This window comes from Hermetia illucens, chromosome 7, assembly GCF_905115235.1.
Source record: "Hermetia illucens chromosome 7, iHerIll2.2.curated.20191125, whole genome shotgun sequence".
In the NCBI taxonomy this organism is placed as follows: Eukaryota; Metazoa; Arthropoda; class Insecta; order Diptera; family Stratiomyidae; genus Hermetia; species Hermetia illucens.
Window position 1 is genome coordinate 8137924 of NC_051855.1, and position 18998 is coordinate 8156921.

General features: G+C 46.2%; 1 protein-coding gene across 2 annotated transcripts in view; it reads right to left on the minus strand.

Moving 5' to 3' along the window:
* The window catches only part of LOC119660800 (follistatin-related protein 5-like), a 72524-nt gene that overhangs the window by 23310 nt on the left and 30216 nt on the right, over positions 1 to 18998 (minus strand). For both annotated transcript variants that reach the window (XM_038069627.1, XM_038069628.1), the window contains exons 5-6: positions 4161 to 4373; positions 3996 to 4079 (exon numbers count right to left, since the gene is read on the minus strand). In XM_038069627.1, coding sequence (XP_037925555.1) covers positions 3996 to 4079; positions 4161 to 4373 — 297 coding nt within the window. The remainder of the gene's footprint in view (positions 1 to 3995; positions 4080 to 4160; positions 4374 to 18998) is intronic.

Genomic DNA, 18998 nt, shown 5'->3' on the forward strand with positions numbered 1-18998 from the left:
GCATGATCCCGGTTGACATTCTGGCCAAAGAAATGAGTGTCCTGTACAATGCAAGCCGTATGGAGGGGCATGCACAGCGTAGAAATGCGGCAAGGTCAGAGTCGCTTGATCTCTGGCAACGCAGATGGGACGAGTCTACGAAAGGTCGGTGGACGCACAGGCTCATTCCCAACATTAGGGTATGGCTTGAGCGAAAACATGGGGAAACCAACTACCACATTACCCAGTTCTTCACGGGACACGGTGGTTGCTACAGGCAGTATCTGTACCGCTTTGGGTTGGGTGATTCTCCGAACTGTCCCAGATGCGATGGCATACCGGAGGATACAGAGTATGTGATGTTTCACTGCCCACGATTTGCGATGGAGAGAAGGAGCTTAAACCAGGTGCTGGGCAGGAGCGGGACCCCGGAGAGCTTGGTTACTGAGATGCTGGAGTCCGAGGAGAAGTGGTTGGCTCCGCAATCATCCAAATGCTGCAGGAGTTGCTGAAGGAACAGAGAAGGAGGAAAGCTGCAAATAGGAGAAGGATGAGTGTCTAAGAGCAGTGTATTTATATCTTTCGGGGGCAACTTACCCCTTCATCAGTACAAAGCTACTGAAAACAATTGCGATTATACGGTTCTATTTATACTTAAACACTTACTTTTTTAACAAAAGAAAAACATGAAATTATTAACCAAATTATCTGTTAATTACCGCGGCGAGTCTTATTAATTTTGAGGGGCAATTACCGGAATCTGTGTTTAATAACCGCGTCGCGTCTTGCCTCAAAATTTCTAGATTTTCCCAAGGGTCCAAGATTGTTGTTCGGTTTGTATGACGTAAGAGTTCAAGATTTTCGCGTTGAATGGAATGGGCTTCCTCGACTATGTGCGCTGCCACTGATGATCTCATGCACGACTACTTACCGTTTCCTTGATATGTTCATTGAATTTAGTCATTATCAGGCGTTTAGTCTGTCCTATCTATATTTCATTACAGTCGCTTCACGTTATTCGGTACATCCCACTTTTTTCTTCCGTTGCCAAAGGATCCTTGACGCTTCCCAGTAAATTCCGCAAGGTGGACGATCGACTTGAACCTACGACTTCCAGTTGGTACTTTTTTACCCAATTCCTGATGTTGTTAAATAGGTAGGAATACGGGATACTTATTCGTCAAAAAAGCAAAGTAATTTAGGTAATTAGTGTTTAAGTATAAATAGAAACGTATAATCGCGATTGTTTTCAATTGCCTCATACCAAGTTTCTTTTTAAAACATCAACTTCAAGGTGACAATTGGGAAACCTATCGCGACAATTCTTCTTCTTCTTCTTTTTCTTCAGCCTTTGTCCCGTTCACAAGCGGGGTCGGCTCGTCGTGATCGGCTTCGTCATTTGGCTCTATCGAATGCCTGATCTGGGTGCAATCTCGAGGCTTTCAAATCCCCATCCAGCGTATCAAGCCACCGTTGCTTAGGTCTGCCTTTTGGTCGTTTACCATCGACTTCGATGTTCAGACCAATCTTGGCAAGTGAATTCTCGTTTGCACGAATTGCGTGACCATACCATCGAAGACGCCTCTCTCGCAACTTTTCCACGATCGGTGCAACCCCATAACGGATATCCTCATTTCGGAACGTGTGACGCCACTAGTCCAACGTAGCATCTTCGTCTCCATTACCGCAGGACGACGTTCATTGCCTTTTATGATCGGCCAACACTCAGAACCATAGAGAGCGACTGGACGGACGACATTGCGGTAGATTTTAGATTTGAGACGTTCGTTGATACGTTGATCACAAAGGACACCAGTTGTGGAGCGCCACTTCATCCAGGTTGCGTTAATGCGTGAAGCAATTTCATAACGCAGCTCTCCATTGGCTGATAGCGTTGACCCGAGGTATTTAAATCGCTCAGTTCTGGGCAGATCACTGCCGCTGACAGTGGTCGTGTCTGTTTCATGGGGATCGGTCGTGAAAAATTCAGTTTTGTTTAAATTCAATCTGAGACTGTGTTGCATGAGGCGATCATTCCATTTTTGAACAAGTTGCTCGAGATAATTTTTGCTATCAGATGCTAGGAAAACATCATCTGCATAAAGCAGTGTGTAGAGCGCTGGACGTTGGATATCCCGTGTGACGGTGTTCATAACAAGGACAAAGAGGAGTGGCGAGAGGGCACTTCCTTGATGAACACCAACAGAGACACGAAGCGGTTTTGATACACCCGCCATACTTCGAACTTTACTTTTCGGATCGTGGTAGAGCAATTGAACCCAGCGCACGAGTTCTTCTGGCACGAAGCGTTGTCGTAAAGCATACTAGATGAGTTCGTGTGGTACACGGTCAAACGCTTTTTCTAGATCCAGAAAGGCAATGTTAAAGAGGGCGATGCTTCTTACGGTGTTTCTCCATGAGTAACCGCGCAGCGTGTATTGCGTCAGTAGTTCCGCAGTTCTTGACAAATCCGGCTTGATTCACGGTTATTTCAACGATTTGGCGAATACGGTTGTCAAGAATGCGTTCAAAAATCTTCATGGTATGGGAAAGTAACCGGATCGGACGGTAATTTGAACATTCTGCTGGGCTACCTTTCTTTTTCCATATTGGAACAGTGGTACTTTCTTGCCAGTCAGATGGTGTTCTTCCTTCCTGAATAACCCGGTTAAAGAATTCACTGAGCCACAGCGTTGGGTCCCAGCTCTTCGCTTTCCAGAGCTCAGATGCGATGTCGTCAGGTCCTGTTGCTTTACCCGACTTCATTTGTTTTATTGCCTCCTTGACTTCAGTTGCGCTGACTGGTGGAACTGCTCCAAATGTCGGCGATGATTGTGGAAGTGGAGGATGAGCAAAATCTTCAGTTGAAATCTGCAGGAAGTATTCTCGCCATCTATCCGTTGCGGCTCGACGGTTGGTAAGCACAGTACCGTTCTTGTCATTAACACAACAGAAGTGTTCGATATCCCGTGTGCGTTCATCACGGCTTTTAGCAAGTCGATACAGATCTCTCTCGGCATCCCGAGTGCCCAGTTTATCGTAAAAATTTTTGAAATGGTTCGCTCGTGTTTTATCGGTGGCTTAATTCGCAGGACGGCAATCAACGGCCGATGTTGAGGTGCGATGGTCTCATCGGGAACGACTCTGCAATCAGTGACAGTGGTAAAATGTTGGCGTCTTATGAGAATGTAGTCGATTTGCGTTTTATTGTTCCCACTATAAAATGTGGGAAGATGAGACAATCGTTTGATGAACCATGTATTCATAAGTACAAGGTCATGGGTGTCCGCAAAATCGATTATACGCTCGCCACCTTCATTGCGCGCTCCGAACCCCTTTCCCCCATGGCACCTGTTACCGTCTGCCTTTTAACTCACATGACCATTAAGGTCGCCGGCAATGATTATGTAATCGTCAACAGGCACGTGACAAGTCTTTTCATCGAGAAGTTGCCAGAAGGCATCTTTCTCGGCATCAGGTCCACCTGTCTGTGGTGCATACGCGGTGAAGAAGTGAATAGTGCGATCAGCTGATATAATGGTGAGCTTCATCAGCCGATCATCAAATCGTTCGACTTCTTTAATGGCATCACGGAAACCCTCTGAGATGGCAATGCCAACACCATATTGAGTGTGTGGGTTACCAAAATAGAGAAGTTTGTAGTCATTTTTACCGCGTTCGCGTTGAATGTCGCAGCTTTTGGCACCAGACCATCGGGTTTCTTGCAGAGCGCAGATGTCAATGCACCTTTTCCGAAGGGCTCTTGCGAGTTCCTCCGCCTTTCCAATTAAGGTACCAACATTTAGCGTGCAGATACGTATTTGTTTTGTTCGTTGTGTACGGACTAACTTGCTTACGTTCTGACGCCGTCCATGCGTCAAGAACCCTTGCCATTTCTCGACAGGACCGGGGCCCGTCCTGCCGCGTTGACTGAGGTGGACGCCCTAGCATTTCTCCCCATCGCGACAATTGTAAGTGAAAAATGAAATTGAAGTTGTTTCAGTCAATATACTCACTTGGTGTTGGTTCTTCTTGAACAATGAGCGAGCTTATATCTCGTACTTCACCACCGATATTGGTTGCTTGACACATATATGCACCTGGAGAGGAAGAAAAATAAAAAAAAGAATAACAGGACATATTAGGTTCTCCTTATATATACTTTGGCATTAACAACTCACCCGTATCAGAATATGCAATATTTCTGATTTTCAAAGCTGTCCCGTTGCCAATTACTTGATATTTGTTGGCTTTACCGACTAGCTCAATGCGCTCATCATTCTTAAGCCATTCAACTTTAGGGAAGGGGTCGCCAATCACGTGACAATACATCTCAGCGCTTTCACCTGGACGTTTGGATTGGATACGAGGCATGACTCGAACCTCAGGCATCGCTGGAGGTCAAAGAGAAAAAAATACCAATGAATTATAGCATATCCGAAACAGGTACATAACGTTTCGACGCGAACCGTTTCGACGTTGCTCGTTTTGACGCGGCTCGTTTTGACGCGGCTCGTTTTGACGCGGTTCGTTTCGATTCCGAATGCTTCGACGCAATTTTTCACTAACATTTTTTTTTCAAAATGCATTTGTTATCTAAGTTCAGTTTGGGGATGCACACTTTGACCGAAGAATGGTCTTGTGGTAGAAGGTAATAATAAGGTAAGGTTCGGCGTTGAAAGGTGCTCGCGTCGAAACGACCTGCTTCAATCCCAAGGATTGCACTCTGTAGAATTATGAAAAAAGTTTGGAAATGGAAGATGGCTCGGGACTCTGGAGTGTACCTGAAGTGTTTAAAGTTTTCAAGGTTTTAGACGAATTTTTTAACTTTATAAATTTTATAACTAGTATTGGTTTTGCTAATATACCTAATTAGTTTTGTGCTTAAATAGTAAAGTTGTCTGAAAGTGGCAGAAGGCGAACAAGGGGGAATGAATCCCCGGATGAAAATCTTCGAAGTAAACTGAGAGTTCTGCGAAGACCACCACCATTACCATCTGAAATGGCGGGCGCATCCAACCGGTTTAGCATTTTACAAGTAGATGAAAATGAAATGGCAGTCGATAGCGATACAGTTAATGTGGTCACCGCCACTCATAAGAAGGTAAAAATTCCACCTATTGTCTTTCCGAAACTACAGAAAGCTGAAATTGACGAGGCGATGGAAAAACTCAATTTCGGATTTCATGGTACTAGGATAAACGTAAGGGGGGTTTCTAACCAATTACAAAAAATTGTAGTAATATACTATTATTAACTTTATTTAAACAGACATCGGCATGGAAGGTATTTCGGAGCCCAGATACCATATAGTGGCAGCCTCCTGATTTTTTTCAGATTTTTCGGTTTGGTAGTTTCTGAGAATGGCCCCCTTAAAGAAGTGATCAATTTCAACCCTCCACGCTCCCCACCCCTCCAACAAATGACAAAACTAAGACCGGCTTTGAAAAGTACTAATCGAGACCTTTAATTTGATATCCCACATGACTATATTTGATGAAAAAAAATTTTACACCCCCCTTTTGCATGTATGGGGACACCCCCTTAAATTCGACGTAAAAGGATGTAATTCACTGTATGCGTGAGCGTTCACAGTTCCCACCTTTCTTCCAAATTTGATGTCAATCGCTATAACCGTCTCCGAGAAAAATGCGTGTGACGGACAGACAGACAGACAGACAGACAGACAGACAGACGGACAGACCTGTGAGGAGTGGCCAGATCTCCCATCAGGCGCGACCCCAGCTGGCGGATAGGGGCATACCTATTGATGTGTAAATATGTGTTCATGCACTTTTCTTTTCTGACTGTGTATGGGCTAGTGTTTGCTCATCTCTGGTGCGCGGACCAAAATGGCTATGGGAAGGATACCCAGAAAATAAAACCACCATGGAAGACGAGAGAAGGAGGAAACTTACGGTGCAGGGGCTCGGAACCCCAGTACCGGCGGCTTTTGGGAGTGAGCAAGCGGGCTCCCGGTCGTCGATATCCCTCGACCGCAGTGCCTCGGTGGTGGACAACTTGGCCACCTTGGCATATAATGCTACAAGTGATTTGGATCTGGAGAAGGAAGTATTCAAGCGAAGTACGACTTTACCGAGAACACCAATAACAAGACCAAACAAAGACGAACTAAAAGCAGCTTTTTGGACAACAAAAACCGTGACAACACCCACCGCACATGTTCAAGATGCTCGACAGCAGGAGGTGCTCCAGGAACAAGGAAGAGATCCATTCAAAAGAAGCTCATCAACTTTGAGATCTCCACCAATGCCAAAGACGATGAAGGATAAAGTACAGGCCAAAAGTGAAGGACCATGTAAAAGGAGTAACCCTGCCGGGACTTATAGGGAGCAGAGTCCCGATCCGGAGGAATTACCCTTCACCCAGCTTGGGGCAAAAATAGTTGAGCTGTCCGAGTTTATCAAGGACAAGCACAACGTGCACCAAGCCATAAAGAATATGGTGAGGGCTATTAGAGTTCTCTATAATAGATCACAGATGGAGGAAAAGAATAATAAGAACACGCCGAACCCCGCTGTGCCAACAGTATCACAAGCGACCCAAGTGACGCCTAACCGTACTACCATCGAATCCCAGCGAAATAAGCGAGTACGTTAAAAAGAGGGGGATCCTTTAAGTAATCAGCAGGCGCCTAAGAGAAAAAAAGGCGGACAGGACATCCGGAAAACCAACACCAACAGGTCAGAAGGAGGAAACCGTACCGAGAATCTAGGAAACTCGACCAGCGTTGCGAAGCCTAAGACCAGCGAAAACGATGAATGGACTAAAGTTACCAACAAAAAAGCGGAACGAAAGGCAAAAGTGCGAACTCGTCCAGATGTAATTGTTATCTCCAGTAAGGGCAATCTGTCCTACGCGGAGATACTCAAAAAGGTCAAAGCGGATCCCGACCTAAAAGATCTGAGCGGAAATGTAAACCGAATCCGAAGAACCCAGAAAGGGGATCTCATGTTCGAGCTGAAAAGATCCAGCGAGGCCAAAACTGATGACTTTCGCACTCAAGTGAAAAACTCACTTGGGGAGAATGCCGCAGTGCGTGCCCAAAAACATGAGATCTACATATCTACAATGTAAGGATCTCGATGAAGTGACATCGAAATGAGAAATTTGTACTGCTCTGAAGGAGCAATTCAAGTGGAGTCTGTTGTGAGCCTACAAAAAGGCTATGGTGGCACTCAAACTGCTACAATACGAGTACCAGCGGAGGCAATGAAGATGTTATTAGCTTCCGGAAGTGTTCGGAATGGATGGGTTGTCTTCCGTTGAGGTGCTTTAAATGCCTCATGTTTGGACACTTCGCGAAGGCATGCACCAGCAGCATTGATCGATCCGATCGATGCAGAAGGTGTGGGGAGAAAGGCCATATTGCCAGAGAGTGCAATAGGGACCCCAAGTGCCTATTGTGCGAAGTAAAAGAGGGACAGGATAACCGGCATATTGCCGGGAGTGGTAAATGTCCAGAATTTAGGAAGGCGCTCACTGCAATGAGAAAATGAGGTTTATTCAAATAAACCTGAATCATTGCAGGGTCGCTCAGGATTTACTTGAGCAGACCACGTTCGAATCTGAGATGGAAATCGCCATCATAAGCGAACCGTATAGACACCGTCACGGTGGCATATGGGTCAAAGATTCGACTGGTGGAGCGGCGATATGGGCTTGCGGTCGACAAGCCATACAATGTACTGCAAGTCGAGCAAATGCTTGATAATCTTGTTCTCGACGCGAAGGGACGAAGTCCAAAGGTGATTGCTGGTGATTTCAATGCTTGGGCCCTAGAGTGGGGTAGTAGGGAATCAAATGCTAGGGGGCGCAGTTTATTAGAAGCTTTTGCGCAGATTGACATAGTTTTGGCTAACGAAGGTGCTGCAAACACCTTCCAGAAAGGGGGATCAGGCTCGGTTGTAGACCTGACCTTTGTCAGCCCTTCGCTGGCGCGTGGTATGTCCTGGTGCGTCAGCGAACGCTACACCCACAGCGATCACCAGGCAGTTTTCTTTGAGACATGTATCGAACCTCAAGGCAAAGAGCTATCATGCCCGAAACCGAAAAAGATTTCAGGCTGGTCTGCAAAATCTTTGGATGAGCAGAGCTTCTTAGAGGTGTGGTTGGATCAACCTGATATAGCAGGCGCCTCTACGGAAAGAGCTGTCCATCTGGCTCAATGCATCGCCAAAGCATGTGACGCGTCCATGCCTAGGAGGTGCGCATTCCCCCGTAGAAGACCAAACTACTGGTGGAATGATGAACTGACCGGCTTTCGATCGGCCTGCCACCGAGCAAGAAGAGCGGCTCAGAGGGCGGTAGGTAGAGTCGATCAAGGGCAGAAAGAGTGCGCCTACAAAGCAGCCCGCAAAACCCTCAAGCTGGCCATCCAGCGAAGCAAGAGGAAATGCTTTAGGGAGCTCTGCTCAGAAGCGGACGTAAATCCGTGGGGGAGAGCTTATGGAATCGTGATGGGACGATTTAGAGGCCGTTCGTCTCCGCAGATCACGTGCCCCGCCCTCTTGTTGAAAATCATCCAGGGGTTATTCCCCCAGCAAGAGGAGAACACCGACACATTCCAACCACCTCTGAATGTGATGGCAATCTCGCCAGTCACCAGAGACGAGCTCCTGGAGATCTGCGGCAGAATAGGAGACAACAAAGCACCGGGTCTGGACGGAATACCGAATAAGGCCCTTAAGCTTGCCGTCAAATCCAGGCCGGACATGTTTGCTGGGTTGTTCGAAGCGTGCATGTCCGAGGGAATATTTCCAGCGGTATGGAAGCGGCAGAAGTTGGTGCTTCTGCCCAAGCCTGGTAAAGCACCAGGTGAACCATCCTCATACCGACCCATATGTCTTTTGGACACGGTGGGGAAAATGTTAGAGCGGGTAATCTATAATAGATTACTCCCGGTAGTTGAGAGCCAAGGCGGCCTTTCAGATCGGCAGTATGGATTCCGTAAAGCCAGATCAACCATTGATGCCATCAAATTGGTTACTGGCTTGGCCGAAGATGCAATCCACGGAAAGGGTAGTACCAGCAAATATTGCGTGGTAGTAACCCTGGACGTGAAAAATGCATTCAATTCGGCCAATTGGAATCTAATCCGGAAATCCCTAGCGAAGGTTGGTATTCCCGCCTACCTCGCCGCAATTGTCGATAGTTATTTAACTGAAAGGAGGCTCTGGTACGACACTGATGACGGACCGCAGGAGTACGTCGTTTCCGCGGGTGTCCCGCAGGGCTCCGTATTGGGCCCACTACTGTGGAACATCATGTACAACGATGTACTTAATCTTCCCCTTCCGGAGGAAGCCACAGTGATGGGTTACGCTGACGACATTGCACTGGTTGTTGTCGCAAAGCATCTCGAAGATGCTGAGTTATACTCAAGCGAGGCAATCGGTGCTGTCAAATGCTGGTTGGAGAGCTCTGGTCTGACGCTTGCGGAGGAAAAAACGGAAGCGGTCCTCATCACGAAGCGCCGGAAGAGAAATTACGCCTGTGTTAGAGTCGGGAATCATATCATCACTTCCAAGCCGGCCATCAAATACTTGGGGGTGGTGATAGACAGGAAGCTCAGCTATAAGCAACACGTACAGTATGTTTGTGATAAATCATCCACTGCCAGTATGGCCCTGGCCAGGATGATGCCGAACGTGGGAGGGCCACGGCATACCTCTAGGTTGCTTATAGCCAGGGTGGTGACCTCAATCATGCTCTATGCGACCCCAGTTTGGAGCGAGGCGTTGCGGATGTCAGTTAATACTAGGAAACTGAATGCAGTCTACAGGAGGACAGCTCTGAGGGTATGCTCTGCCTTCAGGACTGTCTCAGATGATGCAGCATTCGTCATCTCTGGAATGATGCCGATTGACATCTTGGCAGATGAGATGGCGAATATATACCATGCGAAGCCAATCTCTCCCTTATTGCAGACGAAGAAGGCTGAGAGGGAGAGATCCATAAATAGATGGCAAGAGCGGTGGGAACGCTCGGGAAAGGGTCGGTGGACTCACAGGCTCATTCCTGCCATCAAGGAGTGGTTGGAGAGACGACACGGTGAGGTTAATTATAATCTCACCCAGTTTCTCACGGGACATGGAGGATATCTCCAATACCTTCACAGGTTTAAATTGGAGACCTCACCCGACTGTCCAAATTGCGATGGAGTCCCAGAGGACCCAGAGCATGTATTCTTCCACTGTCCGAGATTTGTGGAAGAAAGGAGGAACCTAGAGGAGACTCTAGGAGAGGTGCTGGTACCAGAAAATCTGGTGCCGAAAATGCTAGCACATCAAGAGAATTGGGATGCGGTCAACTCCATGATCGCATCAATTCAAGATAAATTGCGAAAGGCAGAGGAAAAGAGAAAAACGCGGTCACGTGCGCCGCGTATAGAAGAAATGGGATTAAGCTAGAGTGAGCTGACTCCGCCCCGTGATGTAATACCTTATGGTGGTTCCGCGGGGCAGGGAGGGAGTCGGGGGTGGTTTTAGTGGGTAAAAATCCCACACGCTGGTGTGTCCAGACCAGTGTCTTTTGAAGATTTCCACCTCCTCAAAAAAAAAAAAAAAAAAAAAGACAGACGGACAGACAGACAGACAGACAGACAGACAGACAGACAGACAGACGGTAAACCGATTTTAATAAGGTTTTGTGTTTACACAAAACCTTAAAAAGTTCGAACCATCGAAATCCCGCTACACCGAGCAAACGTCAATCACTTTAACAATGAAAGCTTTCCTCCTTTAAAGTTACATGGTAATTCGAATTTTCAGCAGAGTGCTTCGAAGTCGAACTTTGAACCCTCACGAATATCGTTTAGTCATGCAGTCAGGAACGGACTGCCTACGACCAATAGTAGTAATACAATTAACAATGCGAGTAACCTGTTTTCTCCAGAGCAAATGATAGAACTGTCAGCCGAGCTTATCACAAATCTTTCAGACTGCAAGTCTAGAACAGACCAATTTAATGTCATTGTAAACTTAGCTGTTAAGTTCCTTTACGGTCCATAAACTTAAAGTAGTTCTATGGAACGCACAAAGCGTTAAAAATAACTCCGATATCCTGAGCAAGCCGATTTATTTCCAAACCAAGTCATTGATGAGGGAACCAAATTCCTAATTTCTTCAAGAAACTACCTACGGCGTCAATGGCAGAAAACTCGAAGCAGAAGCACAAAAACAGTGGTTAATAAGCTTACTAAAGCCATTCAAAGTCGAATCTTCGGTGCTAAAAACAAGCGATGGGGTAGAATGCTTCAAGAAATTCCTAAAAACGGTGATAAATTATGGAAATTAAATAAATTATTAAAGAAGAAGAAAATTATTCCGCCCATGCGGAACGCCGGTGATATTATTTACGATGTTGAGTCTAAAGCGGAACTTCTGGCAAATCAGTTCCAAAAAGCCCATTTTGCGTCAGACCATTTAGGATCGGTTTTGTTCAACAAAACCGTTCAGGAGAGGGTGGAAAAACTGCGTACTTCTCTCTGTGATTTCGATGCTCGTGAACTTTGTTCCCCTAGAGAAATCAAGGCAATCATAAAGCACTTAAAGGTAAAAAAGGCTCCAGGTCCAGATCGGGTAACGAACTCAATGGTTAAGAACTTTCCTAGAAAGGCGATTGTATACTATAATTTCATCGTGAACAGCTGCTTAAAGCTCTCTTATTTTCCAAAAGCTTGGAAGGAGGCTACGGTAGTACCCATCGTTAAACCAGGTAAAGATCCAAAACTGGCGGACAGTTACAGGCCTGTTAGTTTAATTTCTAGTCTCAGCAAAATTTTTGAGAGGGGTATTCTAGCTCGTGTTAATAAGATTCTAAATCAAACCGGAAGAGAAAGGCCTGGCAGAAGGGAACTTCGGCCACTAAGGAGGGGGGACTACAGGCTGAATCCTGCCTGTCAGAACCTTCTCCGCCATCCTTACTGGGAAGAGCGGAAGAACGGGAAGCTGGTGACGTGGACGCTACTGGTTCAACGCCAGTATGTGGAAATGGATCCAAGCGGTCCGAACACCGTGAACCTGGAAAGGCCCTAAGCCGACGGCAGAAGAGAGCACTGCGAAGGAAGATGAAGCACCTTGGGAATGAGGACATGGACGTGGCTGTACCACTAGGCGCGGTAACGCCCAGAGAAATCGGACGCAAGGTAGCGGAATCTCCGGCGGAAGGTGGGGATAAACTGGAAACCCCGGTAAGATCCACACTGGACGCACCAGACTCTTCAGTCAGCGGTAATGCGCGCAAGAAGCGTAAGACCAACACATCTGCTGTGGCCGACGCTTTATTGTGCTCCGCACCAGGGCTTACATCCACGCGTCTCGCGGGGATTAGGACCGGTGTGCCGGGAGGTGATCAAATCAGAGAGAGAGATCTCAATGAAGCTGGTCCCTCCCACAGGAATACGAACACGAAGGCGGGAAGGAAGAGGACGTATGCGCAAGCTGCGGCCTCTGTTCTGACTGCTGCCGTGGGAGTTTCCTCCAAGGATGGCAAAATGTCAGAGGGACAATTTACCATCCTCCAGGAATGCCTGTGGAAGAAAATGATGGAGCCTGGAACGAAGTCACGATTTAACGATCAAGGTTTTCGTGATGGGCTTCTACATTTGGAGTGCGCTGACGAGGCTGCCTTAAAGTGGCTCCAGCAGGTAATCCCAACTTTGAGTTCCGGCGGTCGGCCCAAGTTCACTATTGTGAACACTGAGCTACGCAGGACAGAACATGTCGGATGTTGGCTACCGGGCCCTCGAAGGAAGGCAGAGGACATCATCCGCTTGCTGGGTGAACAGAACCCGGGCACTGGAGGGTAAAGTTCATGAATGCCAGGAAGGACCAATCTACAAACGTGGAGGGCTTCAACTTGGTATTCGAACTGGACCAACAGAGTCTGAATGTGCTCAGGGGAAGTCACCATATGGTGCTCCACTTTTTCCTATATAGACTGAAATTCAGTCATATCAGGAGACTGTAGGGCATCATCTCCATTTTGAGAGCGAAGAACAATGATGGTCTTCGACTTACACAATATAGAGCAAATTGCAGCATCTTCGGTGCGCTCTCCCACAATGGAGACGTGCGCGGAGGATAGTGCATACAGGGGCGGAACCCCCGTATGGGGGCTCGCACTGGGGAAGGGACTACAGAGTGAATCCTACCTGCTAGTAACTTCTCCTACACCTTCCAAGGAATAGGCGGAAGGAAGGGAAGCCAGAGACGTGAACGAAACTGACTTGATGCCAGTTCGAGTGATCGAATCTGTGCAACCCGGACACCGCAAACCAAGTAAGGTGCAAAGTAGAAAACAGACGAATGCTCTGCGGGATGAGGTGAGATCTTTCGTGGATGAGAACATGGGAATTGCGGTACTCCCAAGTACGGCTTTTCTCAGAGAAATCAATCACGAGGGGATCGAGTCTCTGGCGGTACGGTGTGGGGGAAACCCCGTCATACGCGGACTGCCGCATACGCTTCTAACTGTTTTCTATAAGACAATAGACTAAGTTTATGTCGAAAAACATAAAGATTGGTCAAATCAACCTGCAGCATGCCAAAGCTCCCTCCTACCTGTTGGCAGCGAGAATGACAAAGCTACAGGATTTCCCCTATATCTTTCTGGTGCAAGAACCGTGGGTTCGATTTAACAGAATCTGTGGTATTGGATCAGTAAAGGGGGCTAGGATCTTCTACGACGAAAGATCCATAAGACCGAGAGCTTGCGTCCTGATGTCAAGACGGTTAGAGGCAACTATGCTGAGACAATATTGTTCCCAGGACTTAGCTACGGTCATCATACAATACCAGATAAATGGCGAGAGGAAAAACATCATAGTTGCCTCCGCTTATTTACCCTATGATTCTTTGTATCCTCCACCGACGCAAGAACTTAGGGATCTGGTGGCGTATGCAGAATCAAGTGGTCTCGAACTCTTAATAGGTTGCGATGCGAATGCTCAACATATTTGTTGGGGCGGTAGCAAATGCAATCCAAGAGGAGAGAAGCTATTTGATTTCATCACTTCAGCTGGTCTTATGACTGCAAACGTGGGGTGCGCCCCTACGTTCGTGGGACCGAGAAGAAGCGAAGTAATTGACCTAACAATCTGTACCCCAAAATTGTTAGAGTTGATTACACACTGGCGAGTGCTAGACGAGGTCTCACTGTCAGATCACCGATATCTAGAATTCAATCTGACTATTGCGGGCGAACAGTCTGCAGTACAAAGACGGAACCCTAGGAAAACGGATTGGGCAAAGTTCAATGAACTTCTTGGCAATAAAGTACACTTCCCTAGGCGACTAAGGACTCCTTTGGTGCTGGAAGATGAATTGAAAACTCTGAACTACACACTTTTAGAGTGTTATGAAGAGGCTTGTTCTATTTCCCGAGGCCAAAGCGGTAAAACCGTTCCTTGGTGAAACCGAGAACTGCAAAAACTCAGGAAATCAACCAGGCGACTTCTAAATCGTGCTTGCAAAAGTAACAAGAACGAAGACTGGTTAAATTTCAGGAACTCACAACGTGAATATAAGAGGCTCGTGAGGTGCTCGAAACGAGACTCCTTTAGAGCGTACTGTGAGGAACTGGAAGGCGAAAGGGAGACTTCAAGGCTGTGCAGAGTCCTCAAAAGGGATGAGTCGGCCAAGTTGGATTCTCTTAGAAAACCCGATGGTACTTTCACGAACTCCAGACTGGACTCAGTACAGACCCTCCTGGAAGTACACCACCCGGGGGAACGGGTGAGAGAAGTGGTAGGGGGAGAGTTGACGGTTCTTGCAACCCCTTCAACACGCAAGTGTTGCAAGAGGAACTGGAACACTGCGAAAGCGGTTGTTACCCTTGAAAAGGTGAGAGCTGCGATACTGTCCTTTGAACACTTCAAAGCACCTGGCATGGATGGCATCTATCCGGCAATGCTAAAGGAGGATATGGAGCATTTAGAGCGACCTCTAACAAATATTTTTCGAGGATGTCTTGCTCTGGGCTACGTGCCTTCTTCTTGGCAACAGGTTAAAGTAGTTTTCATACCGAAACCTGGGAAAGATGACTATTCTAATCCAAAGAACTTCAGACAGATCAGCTTGACTTCATTCTTGCTGGAAGGTTTGGAGAGACTGGTGGAGCGTCACATTCGTGGAAAGGCACTTAGGTCACACCCACTTAGTGAAAACCAACATGCTTACCAACGTGGAAAGTCCTGTGAGTCTGCTCTTCATTCTTTGGTCACAAAGATAGAGGATGCAACTTTGAATGGTGAGTACGCGATGGGGGTGTTTGTGGACATTGAAGGGGCTTTTGACTGTGCGCCTTTTCAAAAACTTTGTGATGCCGCCAGAGCGCATGGTGTTGATGATGCTTTAATTAAGTGGATCCATGCTATGCTAACGCAAAGATTGCTGTGCGCTGAGGTAGGGGTCGATCGCTACCTGACTACGGAGGCAACGAAGGGCTGCCCCCAAGGAGGTGTGCTTTCGCCGCTTCTGTGGAGTATGCTGATCGACTCACTGCTATGCGAACTGCAAAATTTGCCAATACACGCTCAAGCTTATGCTGATGACGTGGCTGTACTTGCTGTTGATCGGGATCTTGGAACGGTGTGTAGGAATATACAGCGTGCCGTTGATTTGATAGACAGCTGGTGCCTTAGACATGGTTTGTCAGTTAATCCAAATAAAACCACAATGGTTTTATTCACAAAAAGGAGAAAACTGAATGGACTTTGTCTCCCTGAGATGAGGGGTACTACCCTTCAACTCTCCGAAGAAGTGAAATATCTGGGAGTCACTCGAGATAAAAAACTTCTTTGGAACAAACATGTAGAGGTAAAGATGAAACGAGCTTTTACAGCTTATGGGCTGTGCAGACGGACCTTTGCCTCGACATGGGGACTCAGGCCTCATGTGGTAATGTGGATATACGTTGCCATCATTAGGCCGATGTTCGTATATGCATCCGTAGTGTGGTGGGTTAAAGTGAGACAAAAAGGTTTTCACCGTAAACTAGCTGCACTGCAAAGAACTGTTTGTCTGGGTATCACTGGTGCCATGAGCACGACATCCGGCGCAGCTCTGAATGCACTACTCAATTTGCAGCCCCTGGATATATTTATTCAAAGCACTGCAATGAGAGCAGCTCATAAGCTAATTCGATTAGATCTATGGGAAAACAACGGATGTGGGGGGCACAGAGCATTGGAAGAGTTACTGGGAGGACTGAATTCAGTTGTTACAATGCCTTCCGATTCTCGTGTCCCCATACATCTGTTTGGTAGAAGATATGTGGTTACCCTGAAGCGTAGAGAGGACTGGGAAGACCCAGAGGAATGCGTGGAGGGATATATGGAAGTCTTCTACACGGATGGCTCAAAAACAGAAGAGGGTTCTGGAGCCGGAGTCTACCTCTCGAATAAAAACGAGAAGTGGGCTTTTCCTTTGGGACAATATGCAACGGTTTTTCAAGCCGAAGTTTATGCGATCCTAAGGGTGGCAAACTGGGTGATTGACGAGCGGTTGAAGGGCAGGCGCATCGCAATCTGCAGTGACAGTCAAGCTGCACTGAGGGCATTGAGCAGTCCTTTGATCACCTCGAAAATCGTTCAGGAATGCAGAAACCGTTTGAATTCTATGTCTAGATTCAATACGGTGGAACTACTCTGGGTACCTGGTCACTGTGGCATAGAAGGAAATGAAATCTCGGACGCTTTAGCGAAAGAGGGGTCAATCTCCCCTATGCCGGGACCGGAGCCAGCAATTGGGGTATCAGTAGCATTGGCTAAATCTGTTTTCAAAAACTGGGAACAAGTTTCCCATAATGACAGGTGGCAGAGCCTTAATGCTGCTCGACACACCAAACTTTTCCTGCCAGAACCCAACATACGTACCGCAAAGTTTATCCTGTCGAAAAGCAGGAGGACTTGCAGGTGTATTGTGGGCATTCTGACAGGTCATAATTCACTAGCTGGGCATATGTTCAGAATAGGAATTACCGAAGATGATACGTGTCCCTCCTGTAATGAGGAAGCGGAATCCACGGAGCATTTCCTATGTGAATGCCCCGCCTATGGACGCATCAGGCATCAAATCTTTGGTGCCGATGTTCTCCAATTACGACGGGTAGCATCACATCCACTAACGGAAATCCTGCGATACGTTAACGAATCCGGAATATTCCGTTAGACGGGGGACGCGAGTACAATGGGCCAACACGGCCTGAGTGCTCAGAAGCTGTAGCTTCTCCCCACCACACATACACACACACACACACATGGGTTGGTATACAAGCTATTACTGTTCAGGTTTCCAATAAATCTGGTCAAGCTTTTACTATCATTTTTAACTGGAAGAAGGTTTACAGTAAAAGTTGGTAGCAAACAATCCTCAGATCGATCGATTCCAGCGGGGATTCCTCAAGGTTCTCCACTAAGCCCTATACTGTTTAATATCTACACCTCGGACATTCCAACTGCCCCAGGGTGTAAACTAGCTGCATTTGCCGATGATGTTGGCATTATTTCTTCCTCTGACGATCCTTCAATAATTATGTCATCTCTTGAGAACCAGCTGGATTCTCTGTATCAGTTTTATTTTAGGTGGAAGATTAAAGTGAACCCTTCTAAAACACAAGCTGTGTTCTTTACGAAAAAGAGATGCAAAGCTAAGCTGCCAAGCAGAGACATAAATTTTCTTGGGGAGAGTATTAAGTGGTGTAATAGCTTAACATATTTAGGAGTCGTTTTGGATAAAAAACTTACATTTAAAGATCTAAATATCTAAATATATCTAAATCATTTTGCTCGCTTTACTCGCTGCTACACAGAAATTCTAAATTATCGGTAGACAATAAATTGATTATGTTTAGAATGGTTATCCAACCAATTATTTCATACTGTGCTCCGGTTTGGTCTCAATGTGCAAGAACACATAAACTGAAAGTTCAGCGTGCGCAAAATAAAATCCTCAAAGTAATTTTAAACAAATCATTTGACTTTTCAACTGAAAAACTGCACAATGAGGCAAAAGTCAAATATGTTGAAGACTTATGCTTATCGAACTCCGTCAGATTTATGAACAACTGCAGAACTGTTGGCAACCCTCTAATAAATATCCTATGCGCGAGTCATAGTCGACGAAGCAGATGCCAAAAATCTGCAATTCAATAGATAACAATGTCTGTAGTCCTTCCTGGAATAACATCCCATTAGATAAATAATTCCCCGACCTTCCAGGAACATTATTACCATGGGTAATAAAAGTCTGAACCCATATAGTAATTAAGATCACAGGTCATAGGGAAACATGTTTTGTATAGTTTCCCTGTGTTAAAGATAAGAACCATGGGTCACAAGGAAATATGTGTTGTATATTTCCCTGTCGACTCATTAGTAAATAAGACGTAGTATTTAAGGAGGTGTAGAAAACGGAGATCAGCAGTTCCTCGAGTACTACCAGAGCGTAAGCACTCTGGCCCTCGTGAACGAATAAAAAAGTATAAAACAAATATCGTTTCATTTGTTAACCCATTTGTCAACCGTTATTTGTTAACTGGCGCCCAACAAAGGATTTGAACCTATCCTATTCCTTGATTAATTTTTTCACGGCAAAGTTATAGTCGGTATAAGAGAGAGTGTATAGTACACGTAATAATCGCGTCGAGTTGCACGGTGTTATAGCAGTGATAAGTGGCATTCTGGCGAGCAATTAGAGACAGTTAAGTGGTAGTTAAATGTCACTGAGCGCAGATGCCATTACTGACCTTATAACCCGAATCACTACGGAGATTGTATCTAAAATGCAATTCGAAGTGCAAGGGCAAATCAATGCATTAGCCATTGAAAGTCAAAAGATTTCAGCGGAAGCAGATGCCGCCTTAGAAACGCGACTTCAGTATGCACTCCAATCGCAAAAAAATGAATTATCTTCCCAATTTCATTCTGCTATTCCTTCTAAAGAAGTAAAAAAGTACGAAGATGTACAAATTAATGACGCTATTCCATGTGAAAT